The sequence below is a fragment of the Oryza sativa genome, chromosome 8 (genome assembly GCF_034140825.1).
Source record: "Oryza sativa Japonica Group chromosome 8, ASM3414082v1".
Classification (NCBI taxonomy): Eukaryota; Viridiplantae; Streptophyta; class Magnoliopsida; order Poales; family Poaceae; genus Oryza; species Oryza sativa.
Window position 1 is genome coordinate 15,132,860 of NC_089042.1, and position 13,990 is coordinate 15,146,849.

The 13,990-nt window shown below is 39.4% G+C and overlaps 1 protein-coding gene across 6 annotated transcripts; it reads left to right on the forward strand.

Moving 5' to 3' along the window:
- The first annotated feature begins 1,532 nt into the window (after nucleotides 1-1,532).
- Nucleotides 1,533-13,625, forward strand: LOC107275863 (protein ENHANCED DOWNY MILDEW 2). 6 transcript variants are annotated; one of them, XR_010734761.1, is made up of 15 exons: nucleotides 1,533-1,634; nucleotides 2,614-3,060; nucleotides 3,150-3,249; nucleotides 4,314-4,355; nucleotides 4,508-4,704; nucleotides 6,186-6,282; nucleotides 6,378-6,473; nucleotides 7,169-7,407; nucleotides 7,502-7,585; nucleotides 7,672-7,856; nucleotides 8,432-8,492; nucleotides 11,867-12,136; nucleotides 12,210-12,316; nucleotides 12,437-12,591; nucleotides 12,935-13,625. XR_010734761.1 is itself a non-coding variant. In XM_066303810.1 (15 exons), exons 2-15 carry the CDS (start codon nucleotides 2,642-2,644, stop codon nucleotides 13,261-13,263), a joined length of 2,667 nt encoding a protein of 888 aa, XP_066159907.1. In that variant the 5' UTR covers nucleotides 1,533-1,634; nucleotides 2,614-2,641; the 3' UTR covers nucleotides 13,264-13,625. The 6 variants fall into 6 exon arrangements, 3 of the variants coding, with proteins under 3 accessions (XP_066159907.1, XP_066159908.1, XP_066159909.1); XM_066303810.1 differs by having other exon boundaries at nucleotides 7,672-8,142; XM_066303811.1 differs by lacking the exon at nucleotides 11,867-12,136 and having other exon boundaries at nucleotides 7,672-8,142.
- Nucleotides 13,626-13,990: the final 365 nt, after the last annotated feature.

Consider the following 13,990-nt stretch of genomic DNA (forward strand, 5'->3'; position numbering starts at 1 on the left):
TCGGCCGTCAATATAACTAAAATAATGGGGAATTAGCTATGAGAGAGATAGATTCAAAGGAAAGTTACCAAGAGGTTGAAACTCTTGCTAAATTTCCTCCAAAATCTATATAGGATTGTTTATTCCATAGGAATTTCAAAGGACTGGATATGATTCAATCCTTTGTTTCGAAGGGCTTTATAGGAAAATTCCTATGTTTTTTCCTTCAAATCAAAGGGGTCCCGAGTTTTTATCTCTCCTCAAATTCCTGTGTTTTTTCCTGTAGTTCAATCAAACGGTCATTGCAGTTTTTTCCTGTATTTTACAATTTTATGTTTTACGCTTGTATTCACGTTAAAATCTTACAATTTTCATATTCCTCTATTATTTCATTCTTACTACTAAAATGGGGCCTAAAGAGATTGAGGTGGTGTTTAGATCCAGGGACTAAACTTTAAACTTTAGTACCTATCACATCGGATGTTTGACATTAATTTGGAGTATTAAATATAGACTACTTATAAAACTAATTACATAAATGAGAGCAAATTCGTGCGACAAATTTTTTAAGCCTAATTAATCCATAATTAGCACATGTTTATTGCAGCGTCACATAGGCTAATTATGGATTAATTAGCCTTAATAGATTCGTCTCGCGAATTAGTCTAAGTTATAGAATAGATTTTTATCAATAATCTATATTTAATACTTCTAATTAGTGTTAAAAATGCGATATGAAAGGGATAAAACCTTTTAATACCATCTAAACAACCCGTGAGTCGTTTCCCTTTTTAACTTCCCATCTCTGCCACTACTCCATCTCATGCAAGTAGTGGGGTCGTGGCATGGCCCATGAGGCCAATGAACATGAACAGCCTACTCCTCTTATATCGTAGGCCGCGGCGGACTTGACGCCCGCGATCAAATCAAAATCAAAATCAAAATCAATGCAGTAACCGCATCAAAACAAAAGAGAATCAATACAGTAGAGGAAGAGAGAGGGGCACCCGAGAGTGCTCAAAAGGACTTGAAGAGACCGTGCGAATTTTTTTAAAAGCAATATGATTTTAATGGAAAATCGCAAAACTATAGGTCAGTTAGAGACGAAATCGCAAGTTTAGCACCCTGTCGAACAACCGCGGTTCGACAGGGATACCTATCGAACAACCACAGTTCGACAGGTACATGTCGAACTGCGTCAGTTCGACAGGGTAGGTGGTCCAAAAACAAATAAAAAATTACATGAACAGTATCACTACAATGCTAGGCAGGGACATATCGAACAGCCAAAGTTCGATAGGGTTGCGTGAACAGCGCGCTACAGTGATGCTACAGTGCTCGCAGGCACATATCGAACTGCCTTAGTTCGATATGGTATTGTGAACAGTGTGCAACAGTGATTTTTCTCTTTTTTTAATTTTTTTAATCACCTGTCGAACTATCGAACTGTGGTTGTTCGATAGGTACCTTGTCGAACCACGGTTGTTCGATAGGGTGCTAAACTTGCGATTTCGCCTAACTGCCTTATAGTTTTGCGATTTTCCATTAAAATCATATTACTTTTAAAAAAAATTCGAGACCGTGCTGGTGCTTTCGGCTCTCCTCTCCTCTCCTCCTCTCTCGGTGCTCCTGCTTCCAAGCTTCGTTCAATCGGGGTAGGCTCTTCCTCCGCCATCCATCCCCTCTCCTCCTGTGATCCCCGCCTCCGATGCCTCGGCGGCTGTTTGCTCTCCCATCTGTGCTAAAGCGTACTATGATCCGTGTGTTGTTGGGTGGATCTGCGGAGAGGGTTTTGTGGGGTGGTGGTTTGTTGCTCCTGCTATCTCCCTTTGGGTCGTAGCAGGTTTTTTTTGGTCCATGTTTTCTCATCGTTCGGTTCTTTTCGATTCCGCCCGCAATGTGGGTTCCTGGCGATTTTGGGGGCGGTTCTTGGGCGTGCGGTTTTGGTTCTTGGGCGGTCTCCTTTGGGGATTATGGTAGGGTTTTGGTCCTCCTGGCACGATTTTGGAGGAGTAGTCTTTCTATTGTCCTGTTTCCAAGGCGGACGTGTTCTTCGGGAGTCGCTTTTTCTTTCATGCAAGTTTTGTTCTTTCCAACACATACGGCTTGTTTGGTTCTTCCGTGATCTCACCTGCCGAAACAGCGGTGGGTGTTCTTGGGGGTGGATTTTGCGAGGTTTTGGGGGCGATCGATTTTGGTGTGGTTTTGGTTCTTGAGCTCGCCTTGGCGGTCTCTCTCTCCTTCTTCTGCTCCGCCCGCATGGTTCTTTGCATCTTGCCGGATCTTTCCGTCATTCGCTATGATTATACTCTGGTTGCGGACGTTCATATATCACCTTCTTCCATGACTTTCTTTTTTTTTTTTGGGGGGGGGGGATTTCGGGTTTTTGGTCCATCTCTTGCGCCAATGCAGCCGAAACGGCTTGTTTGGTTCTTGCACCGATCTCACTTGCCGCTTGGCATTTGCTTGCTTCACCTTCTGCTTTGGGTGTTGGTTCAGTGAACCAGTATTTAAGCCGCTTTGCCTTTTGTGCTGGTGCTCTAATTTTTACTCAGTTCCTCTGGTTTGACTATTATTTTGGCATTTTTTCTTGAAATCATGCTAATCTAGTAGGAGTTTTCTTTTTCTTTTCAGGGACGTGATATTTCTGGTAATCAAGCAAATGGCGTTGTTTGATGACGACGACGACGAGTTCCCGCAGTTGAAGGACGTAGACCAATATGCTTGTAAGGATAGCCATGAAGACCTTGTTTGTTTCAGCATCCTGCCGTTTTGGTTTGATGAAGAACATCGACTGCTGGGTTCTGAAAAGGGTGTATACATTCGTGGAATTGACTGTGAAGGCCGTCAGCCTGTGTATAAGCGTATCGAAGCTTGGAGGGTGGAACTTGACTGTGAGAAACCTATGATCTCAGTGCTTTCAAGTGAGGGCAATTGGATAAGACTGTTAAATCCACATCCAGGCTATGCAGAAGATATTGCCCGGTCAGTATTGATCACTATACAAATGATCCACTTTGTTAGAAAGCATCCTGCTAAAGATGAGAGAACTCTTTCGAAACACCTCTGCGAAGTTTTCAGGTATCTTTGCCATATCCTTTTGTTTGTCCTTTTCTTATCTCACCTGGCTATCAGGTCATAAGTTTGACATTCTGATTGTTTTTATATAGGAAATTTTTTACTAAACCACCTGAGGTTGATGACTTGCGGAAGAGTTATTCCCTTATCAAATATTTCATGAAAATGGATCAAACTCTAGTGAAGTCAAAGGTATTAATAATTGAATCTTGACGTAGGATATGCATGAGCTCTTCTAGCTGCAATTGTAAACTCTGATTATATTTACATGCTGAGTTTTAAAAAAGAAATTCCACCTTCTCAATGTTAAGACAGAATGACAGATTAAAATGTGGTGTTAAGAACCTTGTTGTCAGCCTTGTTTTAGAGGTTGCTTGTGCATTGAGGATGAGAAGCCAATTTTTTGTGAGATATGCTTATGTTTTGTTACTATGCTGCAGAATGTAAAGAAATGGTTGATTACTAACACCGTTTAGAAGGTGGCTGGTTGGCTTAACCATGAAAGTAAAGTAGTTGGTTTTTAATGCAACTAGTACCATGTTAGTCCATCTTAACGGATCCCAACTAAATTTGGTACAAATTGAAAATATACATACAATCGATAATTGAACATAAATTTAAAACATATATACATGATTATCTTTACCCTTTTAAAAGGTTGCAATGGCCTTAGAACAAGGTGGGGCACCTTTCCCCACTACAGTTTTTTTTGAGGGGATCCTCACTGCAATTTTTATAAATTGGCCTAAAATGTTATAATATTTTTCAATATTACTGAAAATGGGTTGCATATATATGATGAAGGTGGACTCTCGCTCAAACACATGTATCACATATTTTTGCAAATATATATTTATATTTATTTTTTGTACTCTTTTTATTTTTATAAGACAAATTCTCCTCTATTTAAATATAATATAAAACAATTCAATATAAATCGCTTGCCATATAGCAAAGTATTGAGTAAAAATATAAGTGATCTATTTTTGACAATATGATTACATATTTCTTTTATCAGTAGCGAATCATTGGCATTTTTGCTAGTTTTCTGTTAAAGTCTTACAAATACTAAATACATGACTACATATTTGCCACCACAAAAGATCTGGGGATGGGCTTTGGTGCAAAACCTACCATCACCAACTTCCTCTCTCAAAGAGTAACAACGACATACTTATATATCATTTTCTTAATATCATTTCTACTATAATGAAACCAATGGATAGCTTCTCACAAAGATGGTCTTTTGTACACAGATTCTGAGAAGACCTCTCGAGGATACTTGGATCATCATTGAGGTAAATTAGATGTTAGAGACTCAGAAAGAAGGCTAAATTTGTATTAACTGAAATCCTTTTGAAGTTTGTTATTTCTTGGTAAAACATAGCAATGCTTGTTTTGAAATTTGTTGCGTCATATTTGAATTTTGTTACTTATCGCTTGACTTCAGACTGAATTGAGGAAAGCCAGCCCGAATGAATCATTCATTGTGAGCAATGAGTCATCTACAAACTGTGATGACTACACTGAAGATGGCAGCAGTGGCAGTAGTGATGATAATGGTGATAATTATACTGATGGTAATGCCAGTGATGATGGTACTGAGGCAGTGTGCGCAATATGCGATCAAGGAGGAATTCTACTTGGGTATGGGCAGTTCTGTATTTTGTTTAAATTGACCAAACAATTTCTATATTATTTTACTGTTACTTGGACACTTGCACGGGACTTAGTATCTGAGTCATATTCAGATATCTGATTCTGTGGGCTTTTAAAAGAAAAACAGATTCAATGATATGCCTGAATTAATGCAGAACTAAATAAAACATGTACCTAATATGTCATTCCCGTAGTCAACCAAGTAAATATTACATTTTTCACTTTACGCTTAAAATTTGCTCATTTTCTTCCTAGAAAAAGCGTTGGTATCCGAGAAAACTTCTTCTAAGAAAAAGTATAATACCTCGCTGGTAGTTTCATAAAATAATCTTATGTGATAATCCAGAATACGTCGTGGTAGTATTCTGGCACAAAAATGGGCCTTTCACCCTATCAAATGCAGATTGACTACCTCTTGATTACTTACGACAGCGTTTAAGAAAATGAGTTACTGGTAGCATATTGTAGTTCTAGACTTCATGGTGGCATTATTGTAGATTGGAGCTTTGTCAATCAAATATATTGGTTTGATCTGAATTTATTATTCCTACTCTATTTAGAAGTGATTAATGGAAGTTGTACTCTTCATTATGGTCACATAATTTAGTACACGACAAACTTTTTCTCCAAGTCATCTGATGAACAAAAGCTATTAAATGGAGTTACGCATCAGATGACTTTGGAGAAACATATAGAAGTTATAACAAGCATAGGTCAAGAAAAAGTATTCGGGTTGTCCTGCAAGCACAAACTTGTTTATGTATGGTTCCCCTAACCTTAATGTGTGTAATGTAGGTGCTTTTATTGCAATAGGATAAACATTTCTTAATGTCACTCAACTCTGCTGCTTATTGAAAGTATTTTTAGATGACGAGTAGATAGATATAAACATAGGTACTAAGTGCTATATATCACAATTACTAGCATCATGTCCATGTGTTGCAATGGAACCTAATTACCTAACTAAATATTGATCAGTCTACAATATAAAATGAAACTAATAAATTATTTTATATGGAGAATGTAAAACTTTCTTCTTGTGATATAGCTTGCTCATCTTATTTTCCGTTCTCATTTAGAGCAGTTCTTATTTTTGATCTGTCTCCTAAAAATCTTTTTTTTTTTGCCAAGCTATAAAATGTAGAACCATGGTATTTTTCTCTCAAAAAGAACTGTATTTGATCTGTTTCATACAAATTCAAACTTGAACAAGACTTTTTGCAACATTTATGGTTGGGAGTTTCCATTCATGCTTACCTTAGATACTGATGGGGATGGAATGAAAGTTTGTAATTTTCATGTTGCAGCTTCCTCTTAACCATAACTTTGTTTATTTTTCCCTTTCTTTCTAAAGAATCCGTTGAATCAGCTGCTTTTGAACTTCCTTTATGTGCCATGGGACCACTATATAACCATTGGCATGAAATTTTCTGAGTGCTTCCATTCCTCACCATAATGGTTTCATGCAGCTGTAAAGGTGAATGCAAGAGGTCTTTCCATCCCAAGCTAGAAGATGGCACAAAATCTTTTTGCAAAACTCTTGGTTACACTTCTCGTGAAGTAGAGGTAGATTTTCAAAGTATCTATGACTATTGCTGCACTTTTATTGTTTCCACTTCCTTTCTCAAGTTGGTGATAATGGCATTTATGCATATTAATAGGAAATACCTATTTTTATTTGCTCGAACTGCCAACATAAGCAACACCAGTGTTTCAAATGTGGACAGCTTGATTCTTCGCATGAGACAAATCCAAAGGTAACATATCTAATCCTCCTTGCATGATTGTGGAACTGTGGTATGTTGAGCCCATTTGTTGTAGCAAATGCAGTTCCCTTTCGGAAGCAATGCTTGCTTTCTTCCAAGTTTGTTTGTTGTTTATTTCATATTTCCTTTCTTACTACAGTATCTGTTTCTTCATGCCTTGAGGTTCCCTAGATGATGTGTGTCTTTTATTCAAATATTACATACATATGATGCCTTGTTTTAATTGTAAAAGGAATTTTATATCTTATTCTTCCTTGATGTCTTCATCTGGTATTATTTTGTGAGCAACTGCTGCTGTTTTTCTTCGTTTCTTCTTCTCTTTGCACTCTTGTGCATGTCATTGTTGCTCGTGAGCTGCATGGCCCTTCGGTGTCAAGAATAATGGTGTATAATGATTGAATGACTCTTGGCAAGAAAAGCTTCGTCTAACCCTATTTTCTGAGGCTTCCCTTACAAGTTACTCATTATATATAAATCTAACTAGATGAAAACCCCTTGTGTTGTGGGAAATTTGCATGACAAAATAGTGTATATGAGTTGTGTAGTTCCTTGTTTTATGATTTCATTCATGTGCTTTCTATATCGTGCACCTTTGGTCGATTATCCAATTATTTAAGGTGTAATGCACATGGACTATCTTACTCTTGCCTCTTAGTCTTATGTTTCTTATCTCTGCATCGCTTCAGGTATTCCAGTGTTGTAATGCATCTTGTGGGCGCTTCTACCATCCCAAGTGTGTGGCAGGATTACTTGAGCCTGATGGAGCTTGTGGATTGGAGAAACGTATTGCAGATGGAATGACATTTACATGTCCGGTGCATTGGTGCTTTGAATGTAAACAAATCGAGGACAGGTCCCAAACACAACTGTGGCTTGCAGTCTGTAGACGTTGTGTAAGGTCATATCACAAAAAATGTTTGCCAAGGTACGTTACAATATCCAGACTGGTTCCTTTTGGTTCATTAGTTTGTATGGCTGTTGTCTTCTCATTTTATCATGATATTCGTTATATTACTTAGGGAAATTTCTTTTAAAAAGAAGGATGTCACAGCACGTGTTTGGGAGGTTCCCAAAGGAGATCCTAAAATATTCATCTACTGCCTGTAAGTTCTGATGTGTTCTCCAAAGTTCTTTCTATCTGCTGGCTTCTGCATCGTTGAAAAAAATAACTTGTTTTCAAATCTTGCAGGGACCATGACATTGATGCTACTTTTAGAACACCTTGTAGGGATCATATAAAGTTCCCTTCAGCCCCACAAATTGAGAGAGTAAAAGATCTTGCTAGGAAAAAGGTTAAAGTTACTGATATAAGGAACACCGATGAGGTTTCACCAGAATCTGCTGAGCTGTCAACAAAACCAAGTAGGGAAGAAGGTGATCAAAGTCAAGAAGTACCTATAAGTAGGGAAGAAGGTGATCAAAGTCAAGAAGTACCTTTTAGTAATAAGCAAATGGATCATAATCTTCTAGAGCACGAGTGTGCAACAAATAACTTGAGAGTGGATCTGCAATATGAATCACCTATTGTTAGGGCTGCTGCTTCTGTTTTAATCAGTTCAGAAGCTGCGAAATTGCAAGAAAATCAACTGGGCTCTTCTATTCTTATGGAAAAAACATCAAAGAGCTCTCCTTGCCCTGTGAATAGTGGGGCAGAAAAGAGGCATCTCCCTTTGATTCTGCTGACTTAATTTAAACTACTCACACATGATATTTATATTAAGGCTGTGCTACTTAATAATTCAAAAGACATGATTGAAGTTATTCAATACTGTTAAGCTTTTTCATCAACGAAAATAATTTTATGTCTCTTGCACTATTTTGTTCGTATAGCCACTATTTATTGTAGTATAATGCAAGTGGCAAATGCTGTACCTATCTTGCTAATAAGTAAATGTGATCTTACTATTTCTCTGTTCCTTCTTTTTACTTGCACTCTTTCTCCTTTTCAGGTTAGTAAGTATTGCTGGAAAGGGAGGATCCCTAGGGACATATGAAGATATTGTTATTCAGGTACATGAAAATAAAGACAGCTATTATTACTTTGCTAATAATATGACACTTGTGTTTTTGTAACTACATTGTGCTAAAGGCTGTTTATTAATTGGCCAAAATACACCTCAAAATATGCAACTCTTTTGCTAAAGCAGGTAATGTAACCAAACTTGCATAACCTCAATAACCCTTTCAACAGACTAGGATTAGAAACCTTGCTTTTAACACAAGGAAGGACAATATTTCACCCATGGGTGATATGGGGTTGGGGGAACAAATCCACCCAAGGGGGACCCTATGGGTCGCCGAAAATCTATATCAAGGAAGGTGGCCCATAAAAAAAGCGCATTAGCAGCACGTCGCCGAGCACTGGCCTTCCATCTTGTTGCCTAGCACCATCCTGTCGAACGTCCACCTCCCTTTCAGGGCTGGGGCTGGGGACTTTATTAGCCCCGTTCTTCGGCTCAGGGCCGGGGTCGGGGTTGGGTATGAGTCGGGGGTGGGGACGTTCTCGACTAACTCGGCCTCGCCCTGCCCCGTTGCCAACCCTAGTTTCTACATGAATAGGAAAATGTAGTGTTTTTATTTGGAACCGTGTGCAAAAGACAAGATATAGGTACGAACATTTGGATAAGACCACTAGTAAAAACTGGAATATGAGAAAAGCTATAGACTAGGGGAAAATGCCAATGAGGTTAGACCTTATGTTAAAAGTCATTCAAAATCCCCATGTCTCAACCATTCCAAAGGAATTTCATTTTATTGGATTTTAGAAGTCCAACCTAGCATATTGCCCATGCGTTGCAATGGTATTTTAATTAAAAAAATATTTTTAACCTAGTGTTACCATCATTTTCTGTATGTATGTATGTATGTATGTATGTCAATCCTCTGAGCCCTATAGTATCATTTCTCTTTCCATAAAGAGTAGGGAGTTAGTGTGGGTGGTTGACATGTGGACCTTTGCCTTCTTATTTAGTTTGCATTGGAAAACAAGTTGTTTATTCATTGTGAAAACATTTGTGGACAATCCTAAAAAAATTATGGACAAGGGAAAGGAACAAGAGAGGATAGAAAAAAGTTATGTTTTTATGAAGGCTTAAATTTAGGAAGGAGTTAAATGAGATTATTGGGTGCTAAAGAGACATGGCATATTTTATAATCATAATATAATTTGTGAAAATAAACATCTTTGCTACCTGCAGTCAATTGAGATTTCTCTTAGTTGATTGCGACATTTGTTGGATCGTGATCTAGTGGCCCATAGTTTTCTTCTAGCTCGAGACCAAATGCACCTCCTATTTCTCCTAATAAATTCCCTGTTGAGGCATAGCTTCTCCTTGAGGGATGGAATGGTAAAGTTTGTTGGCGCTTATGAAAATAGCCTAGCGATGGGAGTATTTTGGAATCATAGGCGAGGAAAGCTAGCAATGGGCTGTCTGCATTGGGTGGGTCTAGCGACAACCGTTGGAGTAGAGGAATGTGGTGTGAAGCTGTGGAAGCTTGTCACCACTGGAGACTGCAACTAAGTGAGAGATGCAAGGTTGCTAGAAGATAGTGGAAACAAAATGGGTTAATTGGATCCATGCCACTACAAATATACCAAATTAAAAAAAAAATACTACTATTTGCGATATTGTCTGGGTGCTACTGAAATTTTGTAAAATTGTAACCATGCCACTCCATCGCGTTTTCCATCCACTTTTCTGTCATCCCCGTTAATTTCTATCCTTGTCGTCCGGCTGCCATCTCCGAGACCTTGCCATCGCAACGACGAGCACACCGCCACCATCAGATTCGCTCGCACTGCACGCAGCGCCAGCCGCCCAACTTTTTGCGGCGAGAGGCGATGCGTGAAGCGGTGGAAAGCAGCGGAGAGGCGGTGAGGGAGAGAACCGGTGAGCGCACACCGGCAAAGGACGACGACGAAGCAGCTCGGAAGCAAGGAAAGCAGCGATGGCATTCGGGTGCGACGGTAACGGTGGAGTTCTGGCGGACTTCGGATTCAGGAAAGCGGCGCTCGGGATCTCGATCTAGCGAATAAGGTGGAAGGGTTAAGGGGAGAGAGCATGGTCGGAGCGGCGAGAAAAACATGGTTGTAGTCCGACGGCGAGAGGCGAACTCACCTCCGTGAGAAAAGGAGCTATTCTAGGCGACGGTTGGTGAGGAAGAAGGGGCGACCATGGTGTGGTGCGACGCGAGGAGCAACGGTGTGGCCAGGCGAGGCTTCTCTCGCCAGCAACGAGCAACTGGAGCGGTGGCGGTTTGGGTGCGCAGAGAAGGCGACACTCGGCCTCGATGCTGGTCGGCGCACGCCATAGATGGAGGATGATGCGGATCTAACGGGGAAAGACACAATAGTGGATGGCGATGGCATGGTTATGATTTTACAAGATTTCAGTGGCACCTAGCCAATATTGCGAATAGTAGTGGGATATTTTTAATTTGGCATATTCGTAGTGGCATGGATCCAATTAACCCAAACAAAATTGACTGACAAAAAAAAGTTAGGTGACTTAACATATAGCCATCTTCAAAGCAAACTGCAACGATTATAAGTTCAATTTGCACAACTTAAAATATAAGCACAATATAGCAACTAGAAACTAAGCCGTGGTAGGTATCGCCTATGCTCGTCAGCATGATTGCCAACATATGCACCACTATTCAAGTACTTGTTGCGTATTTGCTCATGTTATTTCGCTTGAGTGTTCCGCACACAAAGAAGCCCTAAAAGGGGTTGTTTGGGCACTTTCAACATATCAAAATCAGAGTACACCTTACAAGTAATACTTAAAACATTACAACAAATAAATCATAATTAGAATAATTCAAACTTGTGTTATTTGACTAAGTAGTCAAAGTGGCATCTTGACAATCATGTTTGTCTAAAGGAGTTGTCTAATGTCCGACGATGCAACCAGATGCTTGATAATCTCATCCCTTGCATGCTTATGGAGCGTGTTTGGTTGTACTGAAAAGAGATTTAGTGGTAATCTTAACATTGCCCCATAATCTTAATGGTTGGATTTTTAGTGCACAAACTCAGAGGGTTGGCAAGTTTGTCGGAAACTAAGCAGATTAACTACCTTCGATGGAGTCATTACCAATATATGACAAACAATACGAAAACCTTAGATTGGAATATTATATTCCTAATTTTGCATGTTTTTATGCCAAACATAAGGGTTAACTAGGATTTTACCCTATAGTAATTTTAATCGAAGAAACATTTTGGTACTAAGAGCATCCTTAGTGTTAGCAAACTTATCACTGGACTTGGGATCTTTGCAATCATGAGAACCCTCCGATCCCATTCTTCCATAATACCACATGGTTTTTTACATTTTGTCGTGATGTAAAGCGCCAGTCATGCTCCTTTTCTTCGACAGGCAAATACCAAGAGCCAAGAGTCTTATGAGGATCAATTTAACGTCTCTAAAAAGCCAACACACATCTCAAGTCAAGCTGGCACTTGCATTGCATCTTGTCAAACTAGAATGAATAATAAGGAACACAAGAGTAGGCGTAACAAGGAGGACATCCCTGAGATGAGGAGTGAGAAGGTGGCTACCCCAAAAGTTAGTATAAAAAGGAAAAGAAAGTGTGAATTTGAATTCTTGGATGACGAAGTTGCTACTACCAAGTATTTGATGAATGAGGTTTGCATTGGAAGCTTTGTTTTGGCCTTAAGGATTCGCCTTACGATTCAACTAACTCATTGCCTTCTAATAGTTCCTTGCCCGTAGCGTTGAAATATATTTCGAGCTCGCTTCGCAACTTGAGGAACTGAAGCAAGAACAAGATAGCTTGATTTCTACTCGAGTGCCCTCTCTGGAGATGTAATTTTCTTTGCTTCATGTTATACCTATAAGGATGAATGTGAAGTTTATCTAGTGGTAAAGGAGGATTCATTTTGGCTTGCTCTTATGACTAATGGGAGTTCCTTTTTCCTAAATTAGGGGCATGGCCTTCCAAAGGGCGGAAAAATTACCAAGTCTTATTGTGGAAAAGGAAACTAAAATGGCAATTGAATCCAATGTTTTCAAACAAATGGAACAAAATAGGGAGCTTTCTAGTCCACACAAAAGGCCAAAAGGTGGTGTTTATTTATCAGGTAAATTGAATTCTTATCCATTGAACTTTTCTCGAACTCCATTTTCACCCTGAACAACAAAACCAGACAAAATATGTCATAGGACATGTTTTTAAGTGGTTTTGTTCAAAATGGTGGTTTTCCTCGTTTAATGTTCGTTTTGTTGATGCAAATGTCACTTCATTCGGTCCACCACCTTGAGACCACTATCAAATCCATTAAAACCACCTTGTGATAAACGGGTTTGTAGTTTAGGGTAAAAATGGCCTTTGAACAAATTTCAAGGGTCAATAGTTGACTTTACCTTTATTTCTTATATGTGCCTTGTCTTGTAATGTATCCCTTCCTTTACTCTTAAATTCAGACGAACAAATCAAGCTGGTGGAGTATGAATCCACACTTGAACTCATTCAAAGTAAGATTCGTGAAGTGAAAAGGCTCAAAACAGAGGTTATCGATTTTGTGGAGATTGAGGAGTTGAGCAGCTTCCATCGAAAGGCCACGGCGGAAGTATTGATAACAAAGATGCAAAGTGACATGTCCCTTGTGTGGGGCAAACTTAGCCAACACCTAGATGGTTTGGATGAAGAGGCAATGCTTGATCGTGAGATGCACTCCTTGGTACAGAAATGCTATTTTGTTGCCGACCATGCTAATGAACTCGTTCCGTGCTTGCCTGAAACAAGTACATAAGAAGGTAGCGTTGAACATCTACAACGGTTGGGATCTGATGGGTTTACCTGGAGATCGAGCCTAACATGTCATGGACATGTAGATCGTGGTGGATTCGGTTAAAGACAATGGGACTAGAAAAGTGTAATTTTGCCTATTACCTCTTAGATTGCCTAGCACTTTTCTTAACTATGGAAATGTTTTATTGTTATGAACCCGTCCTTATGATATGCCTCCTAATATAGGATATGCGGATACATATCCGTATCAGATGCATAGTCGGATATATGTATCGGATACAACCTGACACGTATCCAGGACATTTGTGCGATATGCCCCGGGTACTTTTTTTAACTATGGAAATGTTTCATTGTTATGAACAACCCGTCATTATGATATGCCTCCTAGAATAGGATACACGGATACGACTCAGCTCACGCATCCGTATTAGATGCGTAGTCTTATACAAATACATATCGGATACAACCTGATACATATCTAGGATACTTTTGCGATATGCCCAGCTGTTGACGAAAAATTCGCGCTCGGCCGATGGTGCCGGAACTGTGTTGTCGCGAACTAAGTCGAACACAATTGCCTAGGAGATCTTCTTAACTTCAGTGCAGGTCTAAAGGTTGATGAGATGTGGGCGTGCCAGTCAGTTTAATCTTGCAACTGACAAGATATACAAATAGCAGATCAAAGAGTCTATCGGCTGCCGATGCCGATATCGGTTTTGAGCTATCGG

Coding starts and splice junctions, on each gene's coding strand:
- LOC107275863 (XM_066303810.1), top strand. CDS start 2,642: ATGGCGTTGTTTGATGACGACGACGACGAGTTCCCGCAGTTGAAGGAC. Junction 12,317..12,436: donor CGAGTGCCCTCTCTGGAGAT/GTAATTTTCTTT, acceptor TTCCTAAATTAG/GGGCATGGCCTTCCAAAGGG. Junction 12,592..12,934: donor AGGTGGTGTTTATTTATCAG/GTAAATTGAATT, acceptor TCTTAAATTCAG/ACGAACAAATCAAGCTGGTG.